The 14,664-nt window shown below is 42.5% G+C and overlaps 2 protein-coding genes across 5 annotated transcripts in view; one reads left to right on the forward strand and one right to left on the reverse strand.

The window, feature by feature from the left end:
• The window catches only part of LOC135550100 (oxysterol-binding protein-related protein 10-like), a 114,106-nt gene extending 102,583 nt beyond the window's left edge, over positions 1–11,523 (forward strand). For all 4 annotated transcript variants that reach the window (XM_064980582.1, XM_064980581.1, XM_064980583.1 and 1 more), the window contains one exon: positions 288–11,523. In XM_064980582.1, coding sequence (XP_064836654.1) covers positions 288–380 — 93 coding nt within the window. In that variant the 3' untranslated portion in view covers positions 381–11,523. The remainder of the gene's footprint in view (positions 1–287) is intronic.
• LOC135550099 (dolichyl-diphosphooligosaccharide--protein glycosyltransferase subunit STT3B-like) overlaps positions 9,715–14,664 on the reverse strand; it is an 88,830-nt gene continuing 83,880 nt past the window's right edge. Inside the window, exons 12-16 of the mRNA XM_064980579.1 lie at positions 13,598–13,769; positions 13,078–13,251; positions 12,513–12,626; positions 11,727–11,933; positions 9,715–11,475 (exon numbers count right to left, since the gene is read on the reverse strand). Of these exons, the coding sequence (XP_064836651.1) occupies positions 11,398–11,475; positions 11,727–11,933; positions 12,513–12,626; positions 13,078–13,251; positions 13,598–13,769 (745 nt within the window). The 3' untranslated portion in view covers positions 9,715–11,397. The remainder of the gene's footprint in view (positions 11,476–11,726; positions 11,934–12,512; positions 12,627–13,077; positions 13,252–13,597; positions 13,770–14,664) is intronic.

Below are 14,664 nucleotides of genomic sequence, written 5' to 3' on the forward strand. Positions count from 1 at the left end.
TGGCTTTTTACCCTGCTTGTCTCTCTGGACCCATGAAGTGCTGGAGCTCGGCTCTTTGACCTCACCTGAAAGATAACGCCTGAGCGGAGGTCCCACATCCGGTTTTCAGCGGAAAAGGGAGCAAGGTTGAATGAGCTCTATCCCTGAAAACCGGATACATCTGGTTGTTGGTACCTCCACTAAGGGTGCTTTGGTGCAAGGTGCAGGAGCCCGGCTCCAGGTGAATCCGGCTCAATTTAACCACGGATGCTCATCTGGTTTTTGTGTCTTTGTTCTTGCCTTTTTAGGGAGAAGGCTGGATCTACCACAATACTCTGTGGAAATCTCACTGGCACAAGAACCAGACTGCTCTAACAGAGTGCCTCTATCCCCCTAAATGAGGGGCTAGGCCAGGGGAAGGATAATGATGGAACAGCAGTATTGAGGGAGTGATGCCACTCTATTGGGACCTGAGATATTGACTCTTAATGACATGGACAAAGGACACACTCATGTGGATCAAGGTGCCAAAGTGGTTTCCACTTGAACTACGAGGGTGGGGGCGGGACAAATATCGATTTTTTTTTTATAGTGTTCGAGGTAGAGCATTTAGATTTTTCACTTTGCCCAAGGCAATATCTTTTCCAAATGCACAGTATGATATGATTTGCCACCGGTATTTTGTACCAGTTGTGTTGACACGTACATGGTCCATTTTGGTCCAATCGCCTTTATTTGTCATGCAGCATCAGAATGCAATGGTAGAAGAATGCAGATGGCATCAGGAGGAGTCCATTGCAGTGTTGGTGGGATACAACCGTGATCATGGCAGAGATGCGTTTGTGTTACATGAGTTCCCGTCCTGTTTTTAACAAATGCTGATGACTAGAAGTAGCCGATTTCCTACCACTTTTCCATTCCACCCATCCTTATCCCATCCCGACCTTTGGAAGGAGTTTCGACCATTCCTGAACGGAGCTGTCTGCCTCAGCTCTTCCATGCAAACAGATTTCCCATCACTCTCTTCCCCACTTATTGCGGTCGTAATACCACACCGTCACCGTTTTTGTCTTTAGGTTCCAACGGCGTGTCGAACTGTCCATCTCCCGGTGGGGGTCTGTCCTTCTTCCAGGGACGTGTCCTTAGGTTGGCATTGATGTCACATAATTAAGCTGGGGCTGAACCCAGCTCACGAACTCCTCATGCTAATATCTCAGTGGGCTGCCTCTGCATTGAATATGGATGAGGTGCACAGGAAGATACAACCACATTCTCACAGAGGGGCACCGTCTCTCCAGATGTCCTTCTGAATTATATTGTTGACAGGATATGAGGTACGGTGGTGGTGGTGGTAGAGGGGATGTTTTGGGTCATACATAGCTATTATACGTTTACGTTTTCACAAAATGTACTAACTGACGTACAGTATATACTGTGTATATATTTAGTTAAATACTATTATACAGTGCATTCGGAAAGTATTCAGACCCCTTGACTTTCTCCACAATTTGCAAAAATACCTGTTTTTGCTTTGTCGTTACGGGGTGTTGGGTGTAGATTGATGGATTTTTAAAAATGTATTATGTTGATCCATTTTAAAATAAGGCTGTAATGGAACAAACGTTAGAGCCTTATTCTAAAATTGAGGAAATTGTTTTATTTAATCATCGATCTACACACAACACCCCATAACGACAAAGCAAAAATTGTTTTTTAGAAATGTTTGCAATTGTATTAATTTTTTTTTTTAAACATACCTTATTTACATAATTATTCTGACCCTTTGTAATGAGACTGGAAATGTAATGTGGAAAAAGGGGTTGGAATACTTCCAAATGCGCTGTATCTGATTGCCTTTATTATATTTATTATTCAGCCAAACAACTAATGGAACATCTTTGTTTTTAGTTTGCTCCATATTTTAGTCTTAGAATAGTGATCTAGATTATAGTGATAGTGATCTATATTCTCTGGTTGTGAAGTAATTTCAACCATCCATGACTATAGACTGTGTGTCTTGCAGCATTACATTGTAGTACTATCACGGTATCTCTATTAACGTCAGGATCTCCTTGCAGTCCAAATGAGAAAATCAGCAGGGATGAAAAGTAGCTGTCCAGTTTCTTGCAGCTACTGAGTAATTTGGAGAAGGGCCCCGATTCCAACTTTAAGAAATAGCGCACTTCTCACGCACGCCTTTCCTATGCACTTCTCAATAGTTGGTATTCCGACTTACCTTATGAAAGTGCCTACCGGGCTTTGCAGATGTGGTTCCCTTGCACGCACTGAATAAATTAAACTGCTGAATTACCATCCCACTTCCTGGCCAACAGATTTTCTTGTGGAGTATTTAATCAATAGGGTTTTCAATACATTAGCCATCCCTTTCAATATGGTGTGCCTTTTAGTTTGAATTTTGTCGAAAGACTCAATAGAATATATTGAGAGAACAGAATGTTAGGGATCATTGAAATAAAACCATCTAAATATATATACATGTCTCAGTTTCAGCACCAATTGGTCGATTTAAGAATACTCAGATCTTGTAGATGATTTAGGGTTTAGCAACAACCACATGGCCGTGACTTAACAGTCAAACGTTTACTTACGGGCCCTTCCCAACAATGCAGAGAGAAAATTATAAGAGTCCAAGGAATAAATAGAAAAATAATAACACAAGGAATGAATCGAATCAAATTGTGTTGGTCACATACAAATGGTTAGCAGACGTTAATGCGAGTGTAGCGAAATGCTTGTGCTTTTCGTTCCGACAGTGCAGTAATATATAACAAATTCACAATGACTGACTTATACACACAAATGTAAAGGATAAGAATATGTACATATAAATATATAGTGAGCGATGGCCGTGCGGCATAGGCAAGATGCAGTAGATGGTATAGAATACAATATATACATATGAGATGAGTAATTAAAGTGCCGTTATTTAAAGTGACTAGTGATACCTTTATTAAATGTATTAAATTGGCCAGAGATTTGAGTCTGTTGGCAGCAGCCACTCAATGTTAGTGATGGCTGTTTAACAGTCTGATGGCCTTGAGATAGAAGCTGTTTTTCAGTCTCGCTCCCAGCTTTGATGCACCTGTACTGACCTCGCCTTCTGGATGATAGTGGGGTGAACAGACAGACAGTGGCTTGGGTGTTTGTTGTCCTTGATGATCTTTTTGGCCTTCCTGTGACATCGGGTGGTGTAGGTGTCCTGGAGGGCAGGTAGTTTGCCCCCGGTGATGCATTGTGCAGACCTCACTACCCTCAGGAGAGCCTTACGGTTGTGGGCGGAGCAGTTGCCATACCAGGCAGTGATACAGCCCGACAGGATGCTCTCGATTGTACATCTGTAAAAGTTTGTGAGTGTTGTAGGTGACGAGGTTGAAAAGGCGCTGTTGTGCCTTCACCACGCTGTCTGTGTGGGTGGACCATTTCAGTTTGTCCGTGATGTGTACGCCGAGGAACTTAAACGTTCCACCTTCTCAACTACTATCCTGTTGATGTGAATAGGGGGGGGTGCTCCCTCTGCTGTTTCCTGAAGTCCACGTTCATCTCCTATGTTTTGTTGACGTTGAGTGAGAGGTTATTTTCCAGACACCACATTCCGAGGGCCCCCACCTCCTCCCTGTTGGCCGTCTCGTCGTTGTTGGTAGTCAAGCCTACCAATATAGTGTCTGCAAACTTGACAATTGAGTTGGAGGCGTGCATGGCCACAGTCATGGGGTAAACAGGGAGTACAGGAGAGGGCTGGGAACACACCCTTGTGTGGCCCAAGTGTTGAGGATCAGTGGGGTGGAGATGTTTCCTACCTTCACCACCTGGGGGAGGCCCGTCAGAAAGTCCAGGACCAGGTTGCACAGGACGGGGTACTAGTACTGAGTCCATGTGCAGGGGTAGATTTGTAAATATAGGTAGGGATAAAGTGACTAGGCAATGGGATAGATGATAAAATATTTAGCAGTTTTATAGCTTGGGGCTATAAGCTCTTCAGTGTCCTGTTGGTTCCAGACTTGCTGCATGTTGCCTAGTCCAGGATCCAGTTACAGAGAGTGTTTAATCCCATGGTCCTTAGTTTAGTGATGAGCTTGAAGGGCACAATGGTGTTGAACGTCAATGAACAGCATTCTCACATAGGTGTTCCTTATGTACAGGTGGGAAACGGCAGTGTGGAGTGAGTCATCAGTTGGGGCGGTATGCTAATTGGAGTGGTCCAGGGTGTCTGGGATGATGATGTTGATGTGAGTCAGCCTTCGAAAGCATTTCATGGCTACAGATGCGAGTGCTTCGGGGCGATAGTCATACAGGTTACCTTGGCATTCCTGGGCTCAGGGACTATGGTGGTCTGCTTGAAACATGGAGGTTTTACAGACTGGGTCAGGGAGGTTGTGCTTAGCACTCCACTCCTCAACCATTACAAGCATACCCATAACATGATGCAGCCACCACTATGCGTTGTATTGGTCTTGCTTCAAACATAACGCATTGCCACATTTTTACAGAATTACTTTCGTAACCTTATTTTTATTATGTACAGGCTTCACCACAATCAAAGAGATATGCCCTTCTTCGTGGGGAATTGGTCTTCGTGGTCATTGCTCAACTGAGGGACCTTACAGAGACGAGGTAGTCATTCAAAACTCATGTTTAACACTAACAGTGACATGCTTACCCCAGAATTTATTTAGGCTTTCCATAACAAAGGAGTTGAATACTTAATGACTTGGAAAACAACTCTACATGACATTATTGGGGTATTGTGTATAAGCCAATGACAAAATCTCTATAAAACATTTTTAATGCAGGCTGTAATAAAACGTGGAAAAAGTCAAGGGATGCGAATACTTTTGGTCCCCTAAAATTGGGGGACCGTGTGCAAAAAGTGCTGTCATCTCTAAAAGTTTCACCCAAAATGTATGAGAATACCCTCAAATTAAAGTTGACGGTCTGCACTTTAACCTCAGTCGTTATATGATTTCAAATCCAAAATGCTGGATTAGGAGAGCCAAAACAAACAAAAAATGTCAATGTCCCAATACTTTTGGAGATCACTCACTATATCTAAAACAAGTGTCATTTATTTTTACAATTCCCTTGTCCAAATGGACTACTCAGTTTATTAATATAATCTTATCAAATTGTAAATTACAGTGCATGGAGAATGGTGTTATTTCTAATCAGGGAAAAAAATTAAGTAGATGCTTTTTCTACTTGGAACCGGTAGGTTCGATAGACCTTATTCGTGGTTTCCTCACGCTTAAAGGTGGTAGAATTAAGTTAAGATCAGAATACGGTTTGTCTGTAGACATACACTAGCGGTCAAAAGTTTTAGAACACCTACTCATTCAAGTTATTTTATTTTATTTGGACTTTTCTACATTGTAAAATAATAGTGAAGACATCAAAACTATGAAATAGCACATATGGAATCATGTAGTAAAAAAATAATAATAATAATAATCTAAAATTCAACAAATAGCTACCCTTTGCCTTGATGACAACTTTGCACACTCTCAACCAGCTTCACCTGGAATGCTTTTCCAACCATCTTGAAGGAGTTCCCACAAATGCTGAACACTTGTTGGCTGCTTTTCCTTCACTTTTGATCCAACTCATCCCAAACCTTCTCAATTTGGTTGATGTCGGGGGATTGTGGAGGCCAAGTCATCTGATGCAGCACTCCATCTTGGTAAAATAGCCCTTACCCAGCCTGGAGGTGTGTGGAGTCATTGTCCTGTTGAAAAACAAATGACAGTCCCACTAAGTACAAACCAAATGGGATGGCGTGTTGCTGCAGAATGCTGTTGTAGCCATGCTGGTTAATCGTGCCATGATTTCTAAATAAGTCAGTGTCACCAGCAAAGCACCCCCACACCACCTCCTCCGAATGTGTATTTCCAACCGTATGGAGCATGGAGATCTGTTCACCCACGTGTCTCAAAGACAAAGATGTTGGAACCAAAAATCTCCAATTTTGGACTCCAGACCAAATGACAAATTTCCACTGGTCCTAATGTCCATTGCTCGTGTTTCTTGGCCCTAGCAAGTCTCTTCATCTTATTGGTGTCCTTTAATAGTGGTTTCTTTTGTAGCAATTCAACCATGAAGGCCTGATTGACACAGTCTCCTCTGAACAGTTGATGTTGAGATGCGTCTGTTACTTGAACTCTGTGAAGCATTTATTTGGGCTGTAATTTCTGAGGCTGGTAACTTTAATGAACTTATCCTCTGCAGCAGAGAACTCTGGTTCTTCCATTCCTGTGGCGGTCCTCATGGGAGACAGTTTCATCATAGCGCTTGATGGTTTCTGACTGCACTTGAAGAAATGTTCAAAGTTCTTGACATTTTTCGTATTGACTGACCTTCATGTAATGGACTGTCGTTTCGCAATGCTTATTTGAGCTGTTCTTGCCAGAAGACCAACTTGGTCTTTTACCAAACTGAAATGCATTCCAGGTGACTACCTCATGAAGCTGGTTGAGAGAATGCCTTGATGACAGCTTTGCACACTCTTGATTTAACACATGTAATCAGTGTTATTTCATAGATTTGAAATCACTATTCTAGAAAATAGTAAAAATAAAGAAAAAACATTTTGACTGATAGTGTACCTCCGCTTTTTCAATCTCCATCCCAAATGAATAGCAGGTGAATGGAAAGCTAGTCTAATACTTAAGTTCAAGGTCAGAATACACAAAGTGCATTAAAAAAAGGAATTACGTTCCATTTACAAGCGCTTAATTAACTTGGGTCGGAATCGGGCCCCAATTGTGTTCTTGAATTACTAGGGATCGTGACCTGAACTACTGGAAATAAGATGCATGATTTTGATTAGAGTCCCCAGCACACCGAACTCAAGACAAGCGCAGGTATTGATACAGTCAATATACATGATCACTGTCTGATGGGACTGGCGTTTCCAAAACAGGATAGTGACTGTGGCTTATTTGGAAGGATCTGCTCACAAATAGATATTATGAATGAATGTGTGTACATTAATAAACATTTCACTGCAATGTATCCAAGAGCTTGAACCAAACTTCACTTGGGTAAATAACCTATGCAACACCATTTTATAACATACACGACATGGACAAAATTATGTGGATTTGGCTTTTTCAGCCAAACCCGTTGCTGACTGGTGTATAAAATTGAGCACACAGCCACGCAATCTCTATAGACAAGCATAGGCAGTAGTAGAATGGCCTGTACTCAGTGACTTTCAATGTGGTACCGTCGTAGGATGCCACCTTTCCAACAAGTCAGTTCCTCAAATTTCTGCCCTGCTCGAGCTGCCCCTGTGAAGTGGAAACGTCTAGGAGCAATAACGGTTCAGCCGCAAAGTAGTAGGCCACAAGAGCTCTGTCCTTGGTAGCAACACACACTACAGAGTTCCACACTGCCTCTGGATGCAATGTCAGCACAAGAACTGTTCGTCGGGAGCTTCAGGGTTTCTATGGCCTAGCAGCCGCACACAAGCCTAAGATCACCATGCACAATGCCAAACGTTGGCTGGAGTGGTGTAAAGCTTGCCACCATTGGACTCTGGAGTGATGAATCACGTTTCTCTATCTGGCAGTGCGACAGAAATCTGGGTTTGTCAGGAGAATACCCGCCCAAATGCATAGTGTCAACTGTAAAGTTTGGTGGGGGTGTTATTCTTGGTTCGAGCTAGTTCTTCAGTGAAGGGAAATCTTAAAGCTACAGAATATATTGACATTCTAAATGATTCTGTGCTTCCAAATTTGTGGCAACAGTTTGGGAAAGGTCCTTTCCTGTTTCACCATGACAATGCCTCCGTGCACAAAGCGAGGTCCATACAGAAATGGTTGTCGAGATCAGTGTGGAAGAACTTGTGGCCTGCACAGAGCCCTGACCTCAATCCCATTGAACACCTTTAGGATGAATTGGAACGCTGACTGCGAGCCACACCTAATATCAGTGCCTGACCTCACTAATGCTCGTGGCTTAAGTCCCCGCAGCAATGCTACAACATCTAGTGAGGAAAAAAATCCTGGAGGCTGTTATAGCAAAGGGAGGAGGGGTGTCCATATTAATGCACATGATTTTGGATTGAGATGTTCGATGAGCACTTGGCCATGTAGTGTAGGTTGAATAGGGTAGGGACATTGTCTTATTCTAAAGAATGTGCCCTGGCAATCACAATAAGCCTCTTGTCATAATAAAACGTTAAACGCTCCCAAGTAACGAGTCAGTAAATGAAAATACAGAACAGCTGTAATTTGAAAGCTAGTGCTGCCATCGTGTGGTACATTTACATTATCTGAACCCCCAGTTTACAGCACCCTCCACTAATATATACCCTTGGTAAATAATGTCTGCTGTTTATCCGCTTGGTCTTTCATTCAAAATATTCACAAAATCTAACCTTTTAATTGAAGTAAAATGGTAGAAATATTTATTTTATTTCACAATTTTTCTAAAAAAAGTGTCACAATTATTGGCACCCATAGAAGTCCTTAAGTAAAATCCAACTGAAGCATATTCCCATTTGTATTTTACTTTAGGTTCAACTGAGTGATTAGGAACACAAGTGATAAGCCATGACTTTGTTTCAGTGGTATAAATGTGACACACAGGCCAAGTTCCTATAGCCATCCATCACTATGGGAATGACACGAGAATACAGTAAATGTGACAAAAGGCTACGATCAGACGTCACCTACATAACCACAAGCTGCTTGGGATGGTTGCCATAACAAAAATTCAAACAAACTCAAGTGCCTGCGGAACGTTACTAAAACTTTCAATGGGACCGGGGTTCTATGGTCAGATGAGACCATAGAGCGTAGGCAGACAGATGGCCATGCAGAAAAGTACCTCATCCCCACTGTGAAGTATGTTGGTGGATTGGATGTTGTGGGGCTGTTTTACTTCCAAAGACCCTGGACAACGTGTTAGGATGCATGATATCATGGCAGATATTAAAACAAAACCTGACTGCCTCTGCTAGGAAGCTTAAACTGGGCCTTGGTGGGAACTTCCAGCAGGACAATGATCCAAAGCACACCACAAAATCAACACAAAAATGGTTCACTGACCACAGAACCAAGGTTTTGCCATGGTCGTCCCAGTCCCCTGACCTAAGCGCCGTAGAAAATCTGTGGGATGAGCTGAAGATGAGTCCGCAAGCGTGGACCTTGGAATCTGAAGGACCTGGAGAGATTCTGCATGGAGGGATGGTCTCAGATATCTTGCCATGTGTTCACCAACCTCATTACACATTATAGAAGACGACTCAGAGCGGTGAGGTTGCACAAAGTATTAAATGAATAATTGTGGCACGCATATATTTGGGAAATTTATAAGAAAAAAAACGTTCCTTTCAATTGGTTGACTTTAATTAAAAAGGTTCTATTTTTTTGTTGAATGAAAGACCAAGAGGATAAAAAGGTATTTGATCATATATACCAAAGGGTGCCAATATTAGTGGAGGGCACTGTATACCCAGGCCTTTAACTGTTATAGATGAGAGAATTCCATGTAAAAATGTGTTTGTGCTTTAGAATGCATTTCTATTGTATTGCGCTTTAAAAAGTGGCCTTGTAATTCCCGTCTCACTGAATACATGCGTTTCCTGGAATTGCCTGAAGCCTCTGATCAACTTTAGTAAAAGCAGCCTGCCTCAAAAAAAACCCTAAGATACTTCAGGCAAACACCTTACAATGATAGTAACACAATCGGGATAGTGAATAATTTGAGGACCAATTCTTCTTACAAAGTTGAACCTTTTATTTACTTTACATTTAAACATGTTAACTTGGAAGGTGAGGGGGACCAGGGTTGTTAGATTTATAAAAAAAAAAAATCAAAGTAGTGGTGTGGCAGAGCGAGGAAGAGAAGGCGTTGAGAACCCAGAAGAGAAGGAACTAGTCCACCATCCCCAATAAAAACAGACATAATAAACAAGGTAACAAGAGGGCGAACAACCTGTACACTTTCTATATCACATTAAGGCTCAATCCAATCCCTTCATCTCTGATATAAGCAGTTTAACATAAGAATTTCTCGAGTGTGTGTTTGAGCAAGGTCGATATGGCATATGGAGGGCCATTAAGTGAAAGCAGTGACACAATGCAGTCTTTCTCAGAGAAGCTCAAGGGACACAAAACACCATTTTTAATATCCAAAAAGGTGAAATGACATCACTTCTGTGTTTAAAGGAAACGCAAAATAAGTATCAAACAAGAGGTAAACTGTTGAGTGATTGAAGATGTCAATTAAATAAAAAAAACTCTGTATTCCTAGAAAGTTTGTGTAGACCATCTGATGCGTCACGTCACACCCCCAAACATACGATCCTTCAGCGTTCAACACAGGTCTTTAACAACAGGCCCAGTAGTGTTAACAGGGCACCACTGCTTTGTCCACTCACTGGCAGCCATCTTCAGCACTTCCCTGCATTACCCTACTCTTGGCTACATAAACATGTGTATGTGGACAGGCAAAAATGACTGAGAAGACAGATGGACATACTAACGTGGTGATGAAGAGACCAGCAACGAGGCTCGCAGGGTGGATGCCTCTTTATTAAATCACAACTTTTTTTTTATATAGAATTGCTTACATTTTTAAACCTAGCAGCAGAATATACAATCTAAGCAATTTCAGGGGGGGGGGTTCTTAAATTCACATTCATTTTAAACAAAATCTCAAGTCCCTCCTAATGAGAATTATTGCATTCACTGTTCTAGCTGCTGCCATTAAAAAACATCACAACAAAGTAAAGAGAAGAAATCTGCGTATTTAAAAAAATCACCACAAGAATCCAATATATTACAACCCTATCAGACATTCTTTACATAACATATTTACATATTAGGACTTTTATTTCCTAAAGAATTGTCTCGGTAACAACAAATTAGGGCCAAAACAAAATAATGATTAAAAGTAACCATCAGAAGTAAATCAGCTGGGCCTAGACAGTGGAATTCCTCCGTACGCATGTCAGGAACATGTCCTCAATTCCAATGCTTCCTCACCCTCACAAAAGAAACACGTTTACATGTCGCCAAGGAGCTAAATCAAGGGCTCTTTGGTGCAATTGCTCCCAGCCTCCTCAGTTTCCTTTGTTTTGTCCCCCTCTCTAGAATAACAGTTAAATGTACCACAAAATGTACGCTCACCCCGGTTTCAGCAGCTCAGTGCCTTGCCACACATTCAAGTACAAAGAAGAAGAAAAGAGCATGACAAAAGATCCTCTGGATAAAACGGACAAAGGTTCTGGGGCTAGCCAGACATGACACTTCACCCTCCCCACCACAGGGGGTGCTGCGCTCAGAGGACTAGCCCTCGAGGCTAAGTGCTCGCATTCCATACAATGGGCATTCGTTTTCATTGGTAGTTTTCTTAGCTAGTTAATTTTTTTGTATTTTTGTGTTGTGTCCTTCTTCATTGTTTCTTGTTTAGTTTCTTGCCTTTCTTCAGGACCAGCTTATTCCTGATGTGTCCTCGCTTCCTCTTAGCAGTCTGTGCAATAAAACAAACTTGATTTACAAATAAATTTTCAATTTGCAACTTGTTCCTACATATCTACTCATCTGAATTGGAGCACACATTAACAGTATGAAATAAAAGTGAGTCGGCTCACATTTTATGAACATTTCCTTTCGGTGGCTAAAATTTGGGAACAAATCGTCATATGTAAACTCACCCCGCCAGTATCAGATATCTTACATTCATTAGCACAATGAATGCTGAGAGACATGGAAGTCTTGTACCTTTTTGGAGGTGTACTTCTGCCTGGGCACGATGCTGCGGAGCTTGTGCTCCAGCGGCTCCCTGTTCTCCAGCTTCTTCACCTTGTAGATGCGCACCAGCCAGTGCTCCGAAGTGAAAGCCTCCTCAAGGTGCTTGAACTTGATGTCCTTGTTGCCGATCTCGGCGTTGCGGGTGCGGTCGAACCCAGGCGGTGTCCGGAAGTCGAGCTGAGAGATAAGGACAGCAGTAGGTGGGGTTGAGGGTGTTGACGAGGTCAGCTACTGACTGAGCAAAAGTGAGTATGGTGCTTGTGTAAAGGTTGATTCTACCTTCAAACAAGTGCTGTTTTCATCTTACTTCATTATCAGGCTCTTTCCCTGCTCTTCTAAATCTGTACATCACCTATCCCTCCCTCCACCTTCTGATATCTAATTCTGTCTTTCCAATCTTGTCCTAGTCACTTCCTCAAAACCAATCTCTTCCCTTGCCTTTATCCTGCTCTAAACCAGTCTCTCCATCTCCTCCATGGGTGAAGCCATGAGACAGAACTCTGCTTGCCTGGCTGTCTCTGGACACTACTGAAGCAGCCCACTGATCCTTCCTCCTCTTCACTGAGCTGCTGGCCAGGCAACACGCAGCTCCCTTTAAGTACCTGGCAGCTCTTCTCGCTCATATCTCGCCTGTACCTGCCAAAGCCTGTGCATCTGAGCGCTTTCCCTCCCACGCTTCTGTCAGCGCGTCCTTAAGCCCCTCTCTTGTCCGTTAGTACTTACTGTAGCCTACTTTAGCTTCAAGTATTTCCCCACCTGCATCTCGCCGAAGCGGTAGTAGGACATCTTGTACATAAGGCAGTTGAGCAGGACAGGTGAGCCGGCCTTGTCCACGCGGAACTCTCCCTGAGGGGTGAAGTAGTCACTCTCCTGAAGGGCACAAGGAGGGAAGGCAGTGAGCGTGAGACACTTGGGAGTTCAGACCAAATCCCACATTTCTTCGAGGATACTTATTGATCTCATCAAATAGAGACTGCACTTAATAGGGAAAAAAAAAAACTGAAACACTTTGCCAAATTGCCGTCTACGATATGACGCAGTCTTACAACCCTCAATAGCTCAGTTAATCTCTTTGACATTCAAATTCGCATGGGGAAATAAATACATTTACAAATATGCATTGGATATCGGACACTTTATCCAACGACCAAGTGTCATTGTCTAAAATAAACATTGCTAGGAACAGCAATGTCCTTGGGTTTGCCCCAGACTGATAGATTGAAGTGTTTACCCAGGTTTCTCAGCATAACAAAAAGGATCATAAATAGGAGTGAATGAAGGGCCCTTCTGTATCGTGTTGCAGTCTCAACCAGGCACTCACCCGAATGTCCTTGGGATGCTCTCCCTCCGCTATCCTGACCATCCACAGGAACTTGTTGATGTCGTCGCCCGAGTAACCAATCACGCCCCCGAAGATGATCAGCACGTAGTCCACGTCCAGACTCCTCATGATCTCGTACGCGGCACTCTCATTGGACGACATGGCTTTGCCCACCTACAGAAGAGAAAGGGAAGAACGGGAGTTTGTACAGAGGAGAAAGGGAGAGAGCAGAGGAAAGAAGAGATACAGGTAGATAGAGATGGTGGGAAAATGAGAGGGCGGTATAAGACTAAAAAAGTAAGTACTTGCTTTTCAAAGTCGTTGCTGGCTCTGGGAAATTCAATCAGGTCATAAGAGCAAAAATAATCCCACACATTACTGCAGCTCCTACAAGTGAATGTATTGAGAAAGGTGAGAGCCAAGAAGCTGATCTACTTTGGAGCATGAGGTCTGCGTTGACTCGAAAACCCTCAAATCTTCAAACCTCCCCAATGCCCCCTTTTGATGTTGTGTGACTCACCAGTGCTATATGACTGTTATTCCATGTGTTGTTGTCCACTAGGGTGGTTCGATTAGCCATGCCTGCTATCTGGTAGCCATAGTCCCACCAAGACATAACCCTCGCGTGCTCGTCTGTGTTCTGCCTCAGCCAATAGTAGGCCTCCCTGAAGTCATCCAGGATGTTCCTCGTCCTGTGGGGAGTGACAGAGTTGACGAGATACGGAAAGGACAGTAAACGGGAAGGACAGCCAGGCAAACATCTGAGACAGGGATGACGCAAATTGTATCCACCAATGTTCCCTTGAATATTTTCAGCACTGAGCAAATTTCAGGTCTGCTGAGAGAATGTGAACATTGTGAAAAGTCTGTGCAACTTCTAGCGTGTGTATACTGTGAACACTGAGGCTGTACCCGCTTTAAATTAGTTTTAACAGTTGCCAAGTAGGCTACTCTGGCTATCTGATCATAACGTAGACCTACCAGAGTGGCCTACCATCAAAAACAAATTATGACAGGTCTGCATAGTCACAGAAAAACAACCATTTTTCCAGCCAAAGAGAGGAGTCACAAAAGGCAGAAATGGAGAAAATGAATCACTAACCTTTGATGATCCTCAGATGACAAACATAGGACAACATGAATGTTTTGTTCGATAAAGTTCATATTTATTTTCAAAAATCTTGAGTTTAATTTGGCGCGTTCCAAAACATCTGGTGATTTTGCAGAGAGCCACATCAATTTACAGAAATACTCATAATAAACATTGATAAAAGATACAACTATTATGCAAGGAATTATAGATACACTTCTCCTTATTGCAACTGCTGTGTCAGATTTCGAAAAAGCACAGCATGCAATAATCTGAGTACAGCGCTCAGATGACAAATCAAGACATACAGATATCCTCCATGTTGTGGAGTCAACAGAAGTCAGAATTAACATTATAAATATTCACTTACCTTTGATGATCTTCATCAGAATGCACTCCCAGGAATCCCGGTTCCACAATAAATGTTTGTTTTGTTCGATAAAGTCCATAATTTATGTCCAAATACCTCCTTTTTGTTAGAGCGTTTAGCCCAGTAA

This window comes from Oncorhynchus masou, chromosome 12 (assembly GCF_036934945.1).
Source record: "Oncorhynchus masou masou isolate Uvic2021 chromosome 12, UVic_Omas_1.1, whole genome shotgun sequence".
NCBI classification, from domain to species: Eukaryota; Metazoa; Chordata; class Actinopteri; order Salmoniformes; family Salmonidae; genus Oncorhynchus; species Oncorhynchus masou.